Source organism: Anopheles marshallii, chromosome X (assembly GCF_943734725.1).
Source record: "Anopheles marshallii chromosome X, idAnoMarsDA_429_01, whole genome shotgun sequence".
Lineage (NCBI taxonomy): Eukaryota > Metazoa > Arthropoda > Insecta > Diptera > Culicidae > Anopheles > Anopheles marshallii.
In genome coordinates, this window is record NC_071325.1 from 4466128 (window position 1) to 4483275 (window position 17148).

General features: G+C 47.9%; 2 protein-coding genes across 2 annotated transcripts in view; both read left to right on the forward strand.

Annotated features, from left to right (window-relative positions):
- Nucleotides 1-241: 241 nt before the first annotated feature.
- Nucleotides 242-1526, forward strand: LOC128708193 (cell cycle control protein 50A). Its single transcript, XM_053803157.1, has 4 exons — nt 242-293; nt 383-516; nt 594-1269; nt 1357-1526. The coding sequence occupies exons 1-4, from the start codon at nt 242-244 to the stop codon at nt 1524-1526; spliced, it is 1032 nt and encodes a 343-aa protein (XP_053659132.1).
- Nucleotides 1527-9491: 7965 nt separating this feature from the next.
- LOC128714155 (all trans-polyprenyl-diphosphate synthase PDSS1-like) overlaps nt 9492-17148 on the forward strand; it is a 41473-nt gene continuing 33816 nt past the window's right edge. Inside the window, exon 1 of the mRNA XM_053809033.1 lies at nt 9492-9980. Coding sequence (XP_053665008.1) covers nt 9510-9980 — 471 coding nt within the window. The 5' untranslated portion in view covers nt 9492-9509. The remainder of the gene's footprint in view (nt 9981-17148) is intronic.

Sequence of the window (17148 nt, forward strand, 5' to 3'; positions counted from 1 at the left end):
TTCTAAAAAAGGCTTGCCAGGAAAAAGCTGCTTTCGTCAGTGCTTTGGAGCTTTTTTTCTGACGTTTCAGAAAACATAAAACACTGTGCGTCATACTGTGTAGAAGGTGAAAACTCATCTATTTCGATCAATATTAGCTGCCTGTGCGTTTAATTCGTCGCAACAATCAAATAATTGACTTCGTGTGTTCTTCAATCAATCGGAAAGCATCGATAAAATGGCTGCTATAATAAGCCAAGCCATGCCAGATACGGTGGACGGGGCGGAACTTCCTAAATCTAAACGACCTTCAGGTACGGGTGCTACCCCTTTGGGGCTAGCCCCTTTATTACTAGTGACATGGTTGTTTCCTTATGCAGTGTGGCTTTTCGTTCTTCAACAGATTCAGCATTTAAACAACAAAGACTCCCAGCGTGGCAACCCGTTCTGACCGCGGGCACGGTACTTCCGGCCTTTTTCCTGATCGGAGTTCTCTTCATTCCAATCGGTGTACTGCTGTGGCTGTCATCCAATTCCGTAAGCCTTGATGTTGGCTCTTTGTGAAAAGTTTGGTTACAATTCTTTTTGCTTTCCTCGCATGTCTATTTCCTCAGATCAATGAATTCGTGTACGATTACACGCACTGCAAACCGGACGCTGGGAATCAAAGCTGTGCGGAAATCATCAGCAACAGTCCAGGTTCCAGCTGTGCCTGCACCATCAACTTCGAGCTGGAGAAGGATTTCCTGGACAAGGTATACCTGTACTACGGTTTGACGAATTACTATCAGAACCATCGGCGCTACGTAAAGTCGCGCGATGACGACCAACTACTCGGCCGTCTCTCACCGATACCGTCGAGCGACTGTGCGCCGTTTGCGTATGCGGACGATGACGAACGGGTACCGATTGCTCCCTGTGGTGCCATCGCCAACTCGCTGTTTAGCGACAAGTTTGAGCTGTTCTCGCAGACGCTCGGCACCCCGGTGCCGCTACTGCAAACGGAAATTGCATGGCCCTCGGATCGGCAGATAAAATTCCGCAATCCCGAAGGCGATCTAAAGGAAGCGCTGCGTGGTTTCAGCCGTCCGAAGGCCTGGACACGCGAACTTTGGGAGCTGGATGAAACGAACAAGGACAATAATGGATTCCAGAACGAGGATCTAATCGTTTGGATGCGCACGGCGGCACTGCCCACGTTTAGGAAACTTCATCGACGAATCGATCACTCGCAGGAACACTTCAAGGAAGGGCTGCTGAGAGGCAACTACACGCTTACCGTCAAGTACTGTGAGTAACAACACTGGGCATTTTTGTCCATCTCGGAACTGTAGAAACCTAACGCTCATTTTCTATATTGTTTTTATTTTCATAAAGCGTACTCGGTAATTGAATTCGACGGTACGAAGAAATTTATTCTGTCCACCACTTCGATTCTCGGAGGCAAGAATCCATTCCTTGGCATTGCCTACATTGTTGTGGGAGGCGTTTGTTTGCTGCTCGGACTCGTGCTACTCATCATCCACCTGAAATGCAGCAAATCGTAAGTGGAAACGATCATAAGTATGAGCAAAGTTAGCTATATTTTCATGTGGAATTGCTATCATTCTTCTTGCAGCAACGGTGGCATCAGCAGCGTCCATCAACGGTCGTCATCGCGCCCATAGGAGTTACTGTGCTTGACCGGGGAAGTTGGCGATTCGTTGGGACTTTAAGTATTAATTGAATTGGTTGAATGGCTTTTTTTGTTCGGTTGTAATATTGCGCGTACAATTGTTACGTTTATTTTACGCGAACAGCAGCGATGGTTAGCTCAGTTATGGCAATAGTTGTTATTGAATGTGTATTCCGTCAGTATCAATTTTAAAATTCTTTAGTGCGCGAAGTTACGGTTAAGAGAGTTTAGACGGTTGTGTTTAATTTGGGAATTGTATGGTAGAACGATAAACACTAGCTTCGTCAAATGTTTTCCTCCTTATCCTATTTTAGTCCAGTTCCTTGGGTGTGAATTTAAAAAAAAAACACAGAAAATCGATAATTGTACTAGCTTCTTCAAGCACACAAACACGCATCTAAGGGCGTTCCTTTTGCACGTCATACATATTTAGACCGGAAAGCATTCGGAGGCGACCGGAGAAAGAAATAATGTTAGTTGTCTTCTGATCGTAACCGTGCTAATAATATATTATTAAGTGTCCTTACAGCACGTCGGTAAACATGGATGGATGTAAAGCAAATTAAACGGAATGGCTGTAAAGCAAATTACATTCGAAGTAAGCTAACAAAAGCAACAAAAATATCAGAGAGGACTAGATGCATCAAGATATAGTGTGTAATTGTTGATCATCAAAATGTAACCAAATATGAGAAGAACGATCCTACTTGCTAAACACATTAGAAATAGAAAATGTTCTACGATATGTGGAAAAGCTGCTTGTGCTGAAACTATGCAAAGGGAAGCAGCCTGTAACTAAAAGCAAATACGAAGCTTACGTTATTTAAAATAAAGATAAATTTTAAGATCGAAATATTGTGGTGTACTGGTCGGAAAGTAGATCGTGCTTCCACAAACTTTGGGGCTAGTCTTCTGGTTTGACCCTGAGGGCTCACTGAAGGTAGAGTGTTCACATCCGCATTATGTCAAGGCTCATATCTAATCGTTTTGCGTTAAACACTCATTTTCAGCGTACATGGCCATAACGAAGGCTTGCGGTTCCTATATGGGGCATTGACTGCGATATCAGCCATAACTGGAAATGAAGTTTCATATTCTCCAGAGGACAAAGTGCAAATGCATAAATGTCTACCATACCATACTCTCACTGATCTCCATAAATAGCAGATCTAATCACCCGTTGTACAAGAGCCCGAAATGTACGATTACCCGCGAACGGGAACCATTAGTTTCCGAAATATATTGATCTCCATCATCATCACCATCATGGTTAAAAATGTTTATTAATGTAATGCAAAAAACAATAATTGCAATCAAAATAATATTAGCATAAAAAAAGGAAAAAGTAAAATTTTCCCATATTTGAAACGTGTATCGGTGCCTTAATTACGGTACTACACTGTAGCTTGCTGTGCGCGTGTGTTGGTTAACGTTGACACGGTCGGTGCAACGTTCGCTTTGCAGTTGTCAATTTTTTATATAAGGAGTTTGACAAGTCTCGTGAGCGCGAATAATAGAGGAAAAAAAGTAGTTCGTACAGAGCGTTCAGGAAAATTTCAAGATTTGTCACGTGTGTTATCATTGAAAAAACTAATGCACACACATAGAATGATGCAAATTACATAAGCATATTCATGCTTCTCCATGGCATCGTCAGCTTTGCGCCAACCGCCAGATGTAAACAATCGGCCCCTATTGACGCACATGGTCGATGAAACGTCAATGTCATATGGTTTCTGTTATTGCCATAGGTAGCAGTAAAGGGGTGGGGTGTGTAAGAGTGTGCCGTTTTCCCCTCGTGAGCTGGGAAAACTCGGCTAAATGCACGGTTCGCTGGTCCGTCCGGGGTGTCTGCTGACTACACGTTGAAAAGATCGTGTTGCATAGGTCTCTGCCGTGTCTGTGGCCGGGTTTCCTTAGTTTTTTTGGTCGGTGTGTACCAGCAATCCGTGGCGTGCGCGTATGTGTTCGATTCGTGCGTGCATACGTGTGTGTGTATTGCAAAAGGTGTTTTTCTTGTTTCGCAATCGCAGCTAATTCGCCGAGATCAAAAATCCACTAGGATGCACCAAACAACCGTAACCGGCAGTGCAGTTGAAATGCAATGCAGGTAAGCGAACCGTTCGGCGCCGGTTTTGTACGAGCGAAATGGTGAGAGAGAGCGGGAGGAAGACCGTGAGCGTTCGGTGGTTTTTCTTGCCGTGGTGGCGCACAAAATCTATGTTGACATATGAGCTAACGTTCCAGCCGGAATCGCATCACATTCACATCGCATCCGCGACTCATAGTAGGCAATTTTGGAACGATTGCCAACGAAAAATAAAACCTCAAAGCGAAGTGCACCGCTGCACAATCACACACATGCACACTGACTGGTTGCGAAAAGTCGTGCACCGATGGAAAATGTACAATGATGTTGATGATTATGTTTGCTTCTTGTGTGCGCCCATCAGCTGATCGTGGCGAGCCAGCACGTAAGTTATGCTGGTGGCTGATTCAGTTTTGGTGGTTTTTCTCGTGATTTGCGCTTTCGATGCGTTTTTGGAAAGTGTAGAAACCTCGATTAGGCAGATAAAACTGATTGTTATGTAACCTCGACAGTTGGCATCGAAACCTTTGCTGTCAGTAGGGGTAGAATGTTTTGTAAGAATTGTTATTGTGTTTGTTATGGTCGATTTTTGTCTTTTTAGAGTGTGAAAGATTATAATATAATTGAAGGCGTTCGCTTTATTTTATATAAATATATTACGCCTACCGGACGCTCCAAAATTTGGAAGATGGTTCCAGAACAAGACTGTGGTGTCTCAGTAACGATGACCTTGAAAGATGCAAGCGGACAATAAGTGTTCATTGTGTTATAGAAACTGAGACAGGTGACTACATTCGACTTTAAAAAGATGTTTTTAAAGCAAATAAGCATACGTTTTACGTTTACCAGCCTTTTTTGGTATTGATTTGTTTATTGATTTATCTTGAGGAATTCATATAGAAAGGAAATTATTTGTATTGTTAGACAATAGGCTCGAGAAATTCGGCTCTTTGGTAGCTGCAATTAAATTTCATTACTCATGAAGCATTGGGGTGGCCCGGTGATATATTCGGTAGTGGTGCTGGTTACCTAGGTTACCGGTCTAAAATCCCCTTTGGACGAATTCTTCGTTCTCTGGACTGATTATTCAGCTGTAGGTAACGAATGGCCGATTGACCAGCTGACGTCAAAGAATGCTTTTTAGGGATTTCCCTTTTAGGGTTATTGCGCGCTAAAGAAGTAGGCTGATTCATGAGAATATTCCCATAAATTCAGGTCTTTTTGGAAATTTTCCTTGAGAACAATAAGAACAAGAGACCCTTCTATATCCAGTGCGCCTTATTTAGGCTTGTGCCATTAGGTTAACTACAATTTAAAAGGCTTTAGACACTGTTGATTTGGTGGACATCTTCGAATGTAGTGTAGTATACTGAGAATGTTTACCGCACAATTTAAATGTATGTACCAGATTTCATAATTTGGCTCTTGAAAACGCATGTTATTTGTATTTTTATGACATATGGGTCTTTGCCTGGAGAAGTTACTGCCGACAACTGCACCTGGATCTTCGATAGCCTAAACCAGAATACTAGGAGACGATGGTTTTAGTACATATTTTTGAAGGTTTAGTACATGTATTTAGTACATGACATTCCAGATTCCTGGAAAGGCTGAATGCAGATAGAATACATAAGCGCCATCTATATGCTACACAGAGTACTAGTAGACAATAAATAAAATAAATAAAGTCAAAGTAAACCAGAAATGGCAGGCCTAGACCTCTTGAGGTGGTTGTGTTGATAAAAAAGAAGCACGAAGGCTGCACGCATTCGAAGGAATTAATCTTCAAACTACAAACAACATTCGTGAATCGAGAAATCGACCCGGGCCATCTATAGGATAAACCGGAGTACTAATAGACGAAGCTAATATTTTATCTTTCTGAACAAAATCTCCATTTATTCTAATGAGATAATTTTCAAGCTTCACCATTTCGTGCATAGAGCAACAGTAATAACCAGTCGTAAGAATTTATAACGATTGGATGTATAAAAATAGAAGAGAACAGCGATAGCACATCCTTTCCTGGTGTGCATTCGTCAGCTGAAAACCAACGTGCCCGTATTGATATTCCGCGTCTGTCTCGTATCGCAAAACCAGAAATGAAAAAAAAAACGTGGTGAGCGTTATGCATTGGGAAAAAAAGCTGTCCACCATCTGGCCAGCTGCTAGTTGATCGGATTGCTTTACAATGTCCTGCGAGCCGTGACAATCCCTCACCATCGTCCGTATGCCATCGGAGCGAAAGCGCTGAACGGGGAGTTCTTACGCGGGTGTTGGTGGGTTTTTTTCTGTGTTCTTCTTTCGGTTCACCAATTCGTTATTGCAGGCTCGTTTGCATTCTGGCCACGGATTTACATTCCGTACGACAAAGGATTCGCCTTTCTTTGTTCCTTCCCGGAGCGGTGTACCGTCGTCGATCGTACGGTGGGCAGGCAATCTTCCCGGCTCGGCAGATGGGTAAAGGCTAATTAGAAATTCTGCTGACATTCACGGTACGACATTGAAATTGTGTAATGTCCATCCTTAATGAAGGTGATGCGTGTAAGATGATGTGGGTGCCCCTGCTTCTTCCTTGTCTTTCCTTTAATTAAAAGGCGTTATCCAGGATCCAGCAGGTGACGAGCGTCCAGAATGGGCAATTAGCAGGTAGTTGCCTAATTACCCGGCAATGCTGCGGGGTTTTGCGAGCCGCTAATACGCATTAGCATAATTTGTGCAAAACATTACTGCGTACTGATTCTGCAATTAGGCGAAGATTGATAAGATTAATGTTGGGTAGGGAAAGCCCCACGCATATGCACCGAATATACACTGTTTTGTTTTGTCCACCCGCTGCAAGCATAAGAATTAGTGTAATCAGTGTCTAGCTTAATCGCTTCCCTAATGTTCGCGAACGTTAATTGCACACTAATGAATTCCGGGTTCTTCGGTCGGCTTGGAAGATGTTTTGCTGCCGAATTTGTGTCGTGCAAACCTTCAACGGTTCATGTTTTTGTTGCTTTATTGGGCACGCATTTCTTTGATGTAAAATACCCCGAACGATTCGATATCATTAGCTGCTTATTTTTGGTTTTGGTTGTTTTTTTTTTGTTGCTTATTCCAGCATCTTGGTCCTAACGAAACCAGTGCGAAAAAGGCAACCTCTTGAGCGAAGTTCTAGATACCTGGGGCGTTCAAAATCGATGACGCTTCCTTCGCACCGACGAACGCCGTTCGTATGGGGAACCGGAATTGACGTCAGCACGGCCACCCCAGTCCGGTTGTCTGATTTATGTTAATTGATCGCAAGCGACATTCGAACATGCGAAGGTTGTATTAAAATATGCGTATCGGTGCCGCAGACATTGCCAAAAACATCCACCGAAACGGCAGATTATGCAGCGTGTGTTGGAATCGGTTTACGACATCAGAATTTTCGACCCGTATCACCATCCGCGTGCGAACGGTCATAATTTTTGGGGCTGTTCATGCTGCGTTTTATTGCGGAACGCGGCGCATGTCCTGTATTTGCGTCATTCGAAGAACGCGATGGGGATTGCGGATCCTTGCGCCGGTGGTTTAGCTTGCGAAACAGGAATATTGTGCGTCACTGGTGTACCGTCCGCACATCATCCTTCGGGATGGTGCTGTTGTCCGGACGGGGCAGACCATTTGCGGATTGCTGGCTGAATATTTCTAACGTGTTGCTGTGTATTTTTTTCTTTTTAGTGTTATGACAATGGTGTATTAAAGACGGCACTGCAGGCGACGGTGATAGAAGAGTTCGACAGCAGCGCAAAGGAAATATAGCTGAGATTAAATTCTGCAAGCATCGCTAACACGTGCCATATCCCGGAGCAAGCAAGCAGTAAGTGCAGAAGAAGCGAATAAGCCGATCAGTAAAAAAACACCAACGGTACATTAAAGATTTGTGCGAAAGGATGCGCGGGAACCTTTTATGCTGTCACGAAAACAAAAAAAAAAACATTCTTATTTATTAGTTACAGATTATTTATTTATCAGTAGTAAACCGTTTATTATCATTCGAGCTGTCAGGATTTGGAAATGATTTGTTATGCGAAATAAGACCCGAATTTATGGCCTTTGCAGTTTAGTAAAGCACGGAAACAGTGGTAGTTCGATGAACAAGAACGTTTGTAATTTTATTCTTAAATCAAAAGACTTGCGCGACAGTATCAGCGCGAACCTTTTATGAAGATTTTTTTTTGTTCGATAGGCAATAAGTAGCTCTTGTTTTAGGATAGTTAGGGTTTGCTAATTCTAATGATTGATTCTGTACGTTGATCTTCGTAATAGGCAGCAGTTCTCTGCACAGGTCAATGGAACACAACATGTGTATTTTATCTTTAAAACAAAAGACTTGCCCGTGAGCGTTCGTGCGATTTTTTGAAGGCAAAATTTCGTTTTGTCAGACAGAGTGCGTCTTTTTGCAAGGAGTGTGAGCGTTTGATAATTGTAATGCACGATTTGGCACGGTAATCCTAATTATTCGAGTTATTCCTACACAGCTAAATACATCAGGGCACTTTGTATTTTATTCTGAAATCAAAAGACTTGCGCGAGTGCATCAGCGCGAACCTTTTAAAATGATATCATGGCATAATTGCTGCTATCAGTTTGTATAATCTGGTGATAATAGGGCTTGATAATTCGAGTATAAAAGTGATGGGAGGTTATCTGTCTAATAATATAGCCATGCGTTTTGGTTATGGGAAAACAAAAATCTGCGGAAAACCCATCTACCCTTATCCGTTGTAGCATCATACTGATTCCTTCGCTTTCCTTTGTTTCAGCGATCTACATCTTGCGTTGCGTGCGTTTAACATACGCGCTCTTTCTATCGCTTGCGTATCATCGCGTATCATCATCATCACCATCATCCTCGGTACCGTCGTCACCTGTTGCGGTGTGTGGTGAACTCCCCCTTCCAAACTCCCACCCATATCCGGTGGGCCGCACGCGGCACGGTCCGGAAAATCGGTCGCGGGTGGTGTCGGTGTAAAGGAACCTCCCCCCCCCCCCCCCCCTTCCCACCGCACCGCCTCACTCCCTACCTCCCTGCTCTCCCTCCCACCACCCAGCAGAGTCGGTGGGGCCGTGCGATTGCTAGCGCACGGAGTGAAAGCGATAGACGCGGCGGGTTCGATCTTCGCACCGTCGCAGTCGCAAACACTGCGCGAACATCTCAACTTTCCGCCCGATTGACGACCCCACCGGTGGTATACCCAACGGCCAGCCCCGTACCGGGTGAGCGCGTGAGCAGCAAGGGAAAAAAAGAGAGAAGCTGCGGACCAGGCCGCGCATCACGTACGCTCTCCGGGGTAGGGGGGGGTTTGGTTCGCGCTCTCGGCGAAAACCCCTTCGCGAACAAACCGGTACCAAGCGTGGCAGAGTGGGACGGTATCGGGACGGACCCGCCGTGTGCCGGGTGTCGGAGGGAGAAGGCACGCATGCGCACGATCTTCGGCCGGAGTGACAGCGTTCGGGCGATCGTGTGATATCGGCTGAAAAGTCTCTGGTACGACCTCTGATTGAGGTGGACCGAGGAAAAAGGCAATAGCGGGTGGGGTGGAAAGCGGCGGGGTGGGGTGGGGTGGGAGAACGGGAACGATCACGGTTTGCGCGCCCGTTGGTGGGGCACGCAGCAACAACGGCAGCAGTAGCAGCAGCAGCAACAGCAGCAGCAGCAGACAAGCAGGCAAAGCTTTTCGGGGGCTTCGAGTGCTCGAGCGGTCCATCGATCGGATCACAATTGTTTTGACTATGGCGTGTTTAAGTTCGTCCAATCGGGCCTGTGCCCGCGTTGTGCAGGAGAAACTGTGTCAGTTAGTTGCGGTCTCCAAGAGCCAGCTCGGGCATCAGCAGCAGCAACAGCAGCTCGACCTGCTGCTGCACGCGCCCGGCCCGGTGGCCAGTACCGTCGTTAATGGTGTCGGTGGCGGTGGAGGTGTTGGCGGTGGTGGAGGTGGCGGTGGTAGCCTGCCGTTGGGTACCGCCGGCAAACGGACCTTCCTGCTGTCGTCCGGGTTCGCGTACCCGCTGTACGGTGGCGGCCCAGCCGGATCTGGGACGCCGCTGGTGACGGCCGTGGCGCACAGTGTCGGTGGTTCGATTGGCATCGCACGCAGCTTCTACACCGGTCGCGGCAACTTCATTCAACCTTCATCAGTCGCCCTCGGATCGGCCAGATCCGTCCGCGTTCCGGTCGGTGCGCCGCTGTTCGAACGGAACCAGGTGAGTGAACCGAACTCTGGTGTGGAGAAGGGCCAAACATACCTGCCGACCTTTGTGCAGGGGGCACATTTTGGGGGGTAGTTTTAGGACACAGTGAACCGGACAGCCATACACGCTCGGGAGGGTGGAAAAGTGGGGTCGTGGTTTTGAAGCGAAGGGGGATTGTGCCCCATTCGCAGTGTGCCCAGAGTGATGTCCAAGCGCAGTGCGTGTAGTCTCTGGTCCCAGGTGCGCACAACCCAGATCACACATGTCAAATGTTTCGGGGCAACCAGTATCTTGTCCTGTGCCTGTACGCGGTTTGTAATCATCGTGTCGTGTTCGAAAGTTTCAGACGCAACGATCAACGGCACCACCACCAGCATCGGTTCCAAAAACGAAAAAGAAAAGCAAAAAGAAAAGAAAAAAACCTCACCGGAGACGGCCGGAACGGAACGGGCTGCTCCGATGTAGCTCACGAAAGTGTGAAAGTTTTCATCCTTGAAGCGCAGTGTTTACGTTGTGAAGCTCGCAACCTCTGACGATGACGGCTACGTGGCAAGACGCTGACGAGCTTCCCTCGTTCGACGGTCGTGGCCTGTTTGGTTGCGTTACGTAACGCCCGATCGCCCAATAATCGGCCCGACGGCCGATATTCTGCGACTCGGTTTGACACGGATGACAAGACGCCCGATCCAATCCAGCGGTGAACCATTTCACAGCTCGTGCCCAATTTGTCATCCCGCCGATGGTGTGATGCGCCCCGGTGACGAATCGTTGCGACGGGTTATCCGGTGTTCGATTGCAGCACGGTTTACAATAGATGCATAGCAATGACATTGAAAAGTTTGGCGTATCCTGTCGCCCACGGTTAGCCCGGCAGTTTGAAGCTCCCTGGTCGAGGCGAGTTCCAGGTGGAGCGCGTTTCGAGGTTTTGCGAAATGTAACGTCCGGATTGCTCACGCCAAGTGCTGGACGCTACCGAGAATTTTTGCAGAAGGTGATAATGACACCTGCTGATGGACGTCATCAGCACCTCGGCTTGAGTCGTGGCCGATGTCTGCCAGTACTGTGTCTTGTTGGTACACAGCCCGGCACCATTCGGGTAAAGTACACGCTTCCAATTGGAGGAGTTCCAGCTATAAATCCAGACACAATCTGGGCAGTGTCTGTTGTTTCCTGTGACGGTTCACGGTTGGTTGGATGAATCGCATCGGGATGGTTTGTGTACATCGGGTGTCAGGTTGACGTTTGGGTAAGGAGTCAGTTCTCAGACACTTCCCCCTGCCCATCTTCAAAGCTCACCTCCACCGGTGCTGTGACTGGGTACAGGCAAATCAACTCTATCAACTTTCCTTTACTAGCACGCGTAGTAGCAGTAGATAAGCGATAAGCATGACGTGTGTGTAGAGGAATGGCGGGTGTAACAGAGAAAGTAGATGAAAGGTGTACACAATAACAACAACAAGAAATGCCAACCAACTCTGAACACAAAAACCACGCACACACACACACAGACACCAGAAGAACAGCAGAAGGGAAGCGAGAGAAGAAAGCAGACGCTGAAAGGAAAATGAAGAAGAGGGGAACAAAAAAGTCAAGAGAGAAAACATCGGATAACTATGATGTTGGGTAGCCCGGCACGGCCGATATAAGCCTGCGTTCGGTGGATAAGAAATGGGCGGAATTCCTGCTTCATGGCCCCCAGCCCCTTTACCTTTCCCTTATCTACACCGCCCTGTTTCTACCTCCTCTCATCTCATCGCCATGCACGCTTTTGGTCAAGGATGAGCAGGGTTAGGCAGGGTAGTGGTGGAGAATGGAGATTGCGGAGGGAAGGGTTAGCATACCATGTGCGAGCGAGAAGCGCAATGCGTGTGTGTGTGTGTGTGTGGAGGGGAGAGGGGGAAGCGCCAAGAAGCGAAAGAGCGAGTGCGAAATTGTTCGTGAGGCGATGAAGAAAACCGTGGAAAGTATTGCCTGCCTGCCCGAAAAGAGAAATGTGAATCCGTGCACCTGGAGAAAGCAATCGCAAACACACAGGCGCGCACACACATACAGCGCCCGGTACGTGTTGGTGGTAGAAATGGGCAATGGGTAGCTTCAAAGTAGCGCAAAAATACAACCGGCCCCGCACACTGTAATGGCGCAGATAATGAAGATGACTAACGGCGGGGACGGGGACGGGAGTCCCGCCAAGGACTTCCGATTCTACACGCGGACTATCCCTGGATTCTGCACCTCGGGCCTGGGAGGGTAACCATGTTTTTTTGTACGGTTTCCGCCCGTTCTTGGCAAAGACGGCTGGTCAGCTGGTCTACTATCAACAGCGGACATTTCCCATACGGAGAGTTCTTTGCAGTTCTCCCGTGTGGTGTGCGCTGCTTAGTTTACCTTCCCCACAGCTGACAGGCTCGACACGCACCAGCGGTGCTAAGTGTGTACAAAACAGGGTTCCGTCGAGAGGTTGTCCTGCACGGCGCAAGGCACTGGACAACAGTGACACACAGCGGTTTTGGTGGACGCGGTGAAAACAAACCACAACCAGTGCATCTGCAAACATTGTGACCAAGTGAAAGACACGGCGTATACCAAAGCATAACACCAGGTACATCCGCCCCACGGGTATTATGTATGAACAGACCAAAAGCCAAACCCCGCACGAACTTCATGCAACTTCAATCATCAATCAACCTGCCTAACTGCTGTATTTAAGCGTGGGAGTGCATCAGTTCCCCTCCGAAGATGGCCCCACCATATCGTCTACTAGTGTGTATCGCAGTGTCTAATGGGTGACTTCGTGTAGTTGATGGTATCTACTACCAGAGGCTAGTAGATCATGCACTTTGACAGGTGTACAGTGTGGGAGTGTGTAAGTGTAAGGTGTGTGCGATTCTGAGCAGATCTAGCCGAGAGTTCGCAAACAAAGAGCTCAACTGTTGAGGAGTTATTGCCAACAAAATCTAGTACTTCGTCTAAATAGAATTTTGAAGGAAATACCCAATGTTTAACTGTCTAATCGGGCTGTACGTTAAGAATTACTGGTAAGAATTCGGCACTTCTGGTGTGGGAAGGTATTCTAGCGTGTTTTGAACGTCAGTAAGCTTCAGGATGGAAGAGGAGTTCAAGTCTTTGAAAGATTAGTCGACCTCCGTCGAGTCGTCATATTGGTGTTAGTGGTTAGTGTTAGTTAGTGTTAGTGGGTATAGTAAGAGCATTGCGGGGTAGTATCAACTGTACAATGTAACCAGAGCTTGAGTGAACAACGGCACGGAACCAGGCGTTGTAGTACACCTTCCAGTTCCTACCGTCAAGGGCGGTCGGTGTTCGCTAGCGAAAGATGCTGGAACGCTCCCAAGAACTGAACGCACCGTGGTAAACCTGTTCCATCTGTTGGTAACCAACCTTTCCCACCCGCCCTCCATAACCCAACTTCCCCCAGCTTGCACACCCGGGTACCGACTTAACGGACCTGACCCGAGGTCGTCGACCATTTCATAACCGAATTTTCCTCGTTCGTCCGATCGCCTAGCGAACGAGCACACATCCGTTCGGCAGTGTTCGAGCCCACGGTTAGTAATGTGAATAAAAGAAAAAGGAAGCACGAAACGGTGGTGCCGCAGGGGAGCGCTGTTTGGGGAAAAGGTACGCATATGCGCCCAGCATCAGCGACTCCGCACCTTCGTGGTTCCATCATCGTGAAAAAAAAACTTCCAGTGTGGCCAGCGTGTGTGGCGAGAGAGCGGTTTTTCTCGCATCGTCACACGTCTTTGACATGCTTTAGTTTCTCAGAGGTCAGCATCGCCAGCAGTAGGTATATGGAGTGTGGAGTGAACAACAAAAAAAAACACACCCCTAGATCGCCCCATCATTATCCAAAATCAATGGCGACATAGCAGCAGCACCGCGCACCGCGTCAGCCAAAGGCACGGGCGGTTAGGTTATATGGATTGCCTTGGAAAAGGAAGTCGAAAATGACATTTGAAATCGAACGACACCAGACAGGTTGGATTAATCGGTTTCTTTTTTTCCGTCTCGATGTTGCTTTATTTTGGGTCAACCAGTAATGGATCCGGACCGGGTGGACGTCTTTACGTTTCTCGAACCAGAAGAAGAGCCCAGCCCGGACGGAGCTTACAACGCTTTGATTTCGACTAATTTCAATACGTCGATTGCATGTCTGTGGCGGGCAGATGTGCTCATAGGTTACGCGTTTACAACCGATAAGGGTCATCTTCTAACACCCATAAAGGTTTCGTAGCATTGCAACTAACTGCATGCCGAGGCTTATGGTAATTTTGTGTATATTTCCCAAGAATAGCTCAGGAGTGGTCGTGCCAGCTGTTGGTAACTGCAATTTCCCAAGAATAGTTCAGGAGTGGTCGCGCCTGCTGTTGGTAACTGCAATTTCTCAAGAATAGCTCAGGAGTGGCCGTACCTACCGCCTTTGTCAGAATTACTAAACGAGTTGTCAGTGGCCTTACTACCTGTTTGACATCTTGTCATATGAGTGTTTGGGTACGCATGCAACGTGCTCTCGGCTAGCGCCCCCGTACCAGCAGCAAGCACCAACTGCAGTACCAATACTATCTTCGAACCAAAACCGAAAGCTCTCGCGTAATGCTACTACTGCCATTGCTGCTACTACGAAGACTACTGGCAGCAATATTGGTGGCTACTATTTGCCGTTATACATCCGCACGAGCAGGCGGCGATAGTGCTGCCCTCAAAAAAGGAAAGATTGCGAACCGGGGAGACAAACCGGAGTGTTGCTGCTCGCAGAGAAAGGCGCGCGCACGCTCGCCCGCACACACACACACACACACACATGGTGGTCTTCGGTAAAGCTTTGGGAAGATGGGAAGGGTGTCAGTGGGAGCGTTTGCTCCGGTCGGGTCTAGGACTGGATCGACTGCTCAATACACCTGAACGATGCCAGCGTAATAACGCGAACGCGTCTTATATCAAACGTATCACCAGGTGACTTTGTCGCGTGAGGAGCGTTGAGTTGTTGTGCGGTGTGCAGTGTTGGTGGTACGGGTGAAACAGGTTCCAAAAAATGTTTTTTTTTCCTCTCCTCCTCCGTTTTGCCGTTTTTTGTGTGTGTGTGTGTGTATATATACCTTTTCGGTTGGCCTCAATGTTTGGCCTCATTTTGTGCGGTGTTCGGTTGGGTTTTGAACTTGTGCGGCGTACCGCCCGGCCGAACAGCGGTGCGACGCTGCTGAAGCACAAACCCGAGACACTGTTCGGCATTTTGTGTCTTGCCTCGTGCTTCGTCTGCATGGAAGCGCTTTCCCGAAAAAGCGTACCGTTCGATTCTGGAGAGCACCGAGCAGTGCGGACCGGCTCGGCCGGTGGATCCCGGTAGCTTACTTGAATTTCAACGATCACAGCGTCTGGAGGATCTCGTTGCGAGTGTGCCGACAGACTAGTTCCAGCTCGTAGAAGCGCGAAATAGAAGGAGGCGGGGAGGGTTTAGACTGGGAAGAGCACAAAAATCGGAACATGACCTAAATTGTGCGACAAGTCTTTGACACTGCACCGTGCCGGATGATGGAAGGATGACTGCTCTTCCTGTTCCTGTATGTATTTTTGTTTTTGCTTTGAGGAGATGACGAATCGAGGCTGGGTTGCGTGGAGGTGTTGCCCGCGGATAGTGTGACGTCCTCGTCTGGAATGCAGCTTGCACTCTCATCCATACCAGCCTCAAGATTCCTTCCGACTTCTGATACACCTACCCACTGCTGGTAGACGTCAGATGTTCGGTACGTTTTCATTGATATGCGCATCGAGCCTCGAAGAGGAGGGAACGAGAGTTCCGAGTACCGAAGAGGGTTATAGTGTAGCAGCCCACGCTTCGTACGCTCGCTCAGCTTTCTCGAGTGCTCCACGCGCGGAACCAGCGGACCAGTGGGGAGGTCGCAAAAGGACGATACGTAGGGAAGCCGGAGGAGGGGTGGTGGAAGGGAGGAAATCAAGTTTTTAGGTGCGTTCGGGAGAAATTTCGGAAACTGTGCTACGGTGTTGCGATACTCGCGGACTGACCCAGATTTGGCGTTGGCTATCGGTGCCTCCGGTCAGGCACACTTGGTTTAGCGTACCCCAGTGATGCTTTCGTACAAACATTAACCTACCTGGAAGACGTTCGATAACCTATAATTTTAATTGCATTACTTACTTCCCCGCTTTGGCGTGCGTTCACCTCAGGACGGGCCTCGAAGGCCGAAATGGAAAAGGGATGTTTCGCGTTTTTCTCCACTTTGGACGTTCAAAGTTCGGAGATTACACGTCAGATGCTTGAGATGCCTTGCAAGCGAGGTAAATTTGAGCTGAAATCGAAACATTTTAGAGTAACGGCGAATTCTTCGAAGAATACCCGAGATCCCACGGTGAGCAAGAGCAGAGTTCAAAGCGCTTCTCGGCTAGCGCAGTGTGACATTTGCCCAAGGCTACGGACAAGACTCGTCCAATGGGACTTTTTGCTGTTGTTGCTTGGCCCATGTTCATCCATCCTGCGATCGCGTGTTTCTCTCCTACCGCCGGTTTCCGGTTGCCCGGTCCGGTCTCACCTAGCGTGACCTCCGTGACCATGTGACGGTGGGTTCCCATTATGGCGGCGGTTTCCCTGGCGGATGCGGTTTTGTCATTCGCCATTGCGGATACGGCGTTCATTGAGGATTTCATGTGAAGTGTCAATATTGATCGAGCCATAATATTTGCCTCCCACAAAAGACAACCGGGGACGCTAAAGCGTCGCACGGGATGAATGGGCGGGAGGGGGTAAGCTGATAGAAGTAATTCTTTCCGTACCATCCGTAGATTTGTTTCGAGCAAAAAAAAAAAAAAAACGGAACGAGACAAAAAAAAATTTGGCAATCACCAAGGTAAGGTACGGTGTGAACCGTGAACCCGGCCCAAAGTAGGCAATAGGGAATAGTGGTGTTTGCACTAGCGCTGAGATCATACCGTTTTAGCGCATGCCATGTGCGCCGGTTTGGGGGGCGGCCACCCGTGAAACAATTACAACAAAAAAGAAGAAAAACAACACAGACAAAAAAAGCACCTCATAGATTTTTGGAGTCCCCCGGACCTAGTTGGGGACTCTAATGTCCATGCGTTGTACAAACTGCCTAAAAGGCGTACCGAAGTTTTGTGAGGGAAGAAGCGCTGGTTCGGGCGTTGGCAT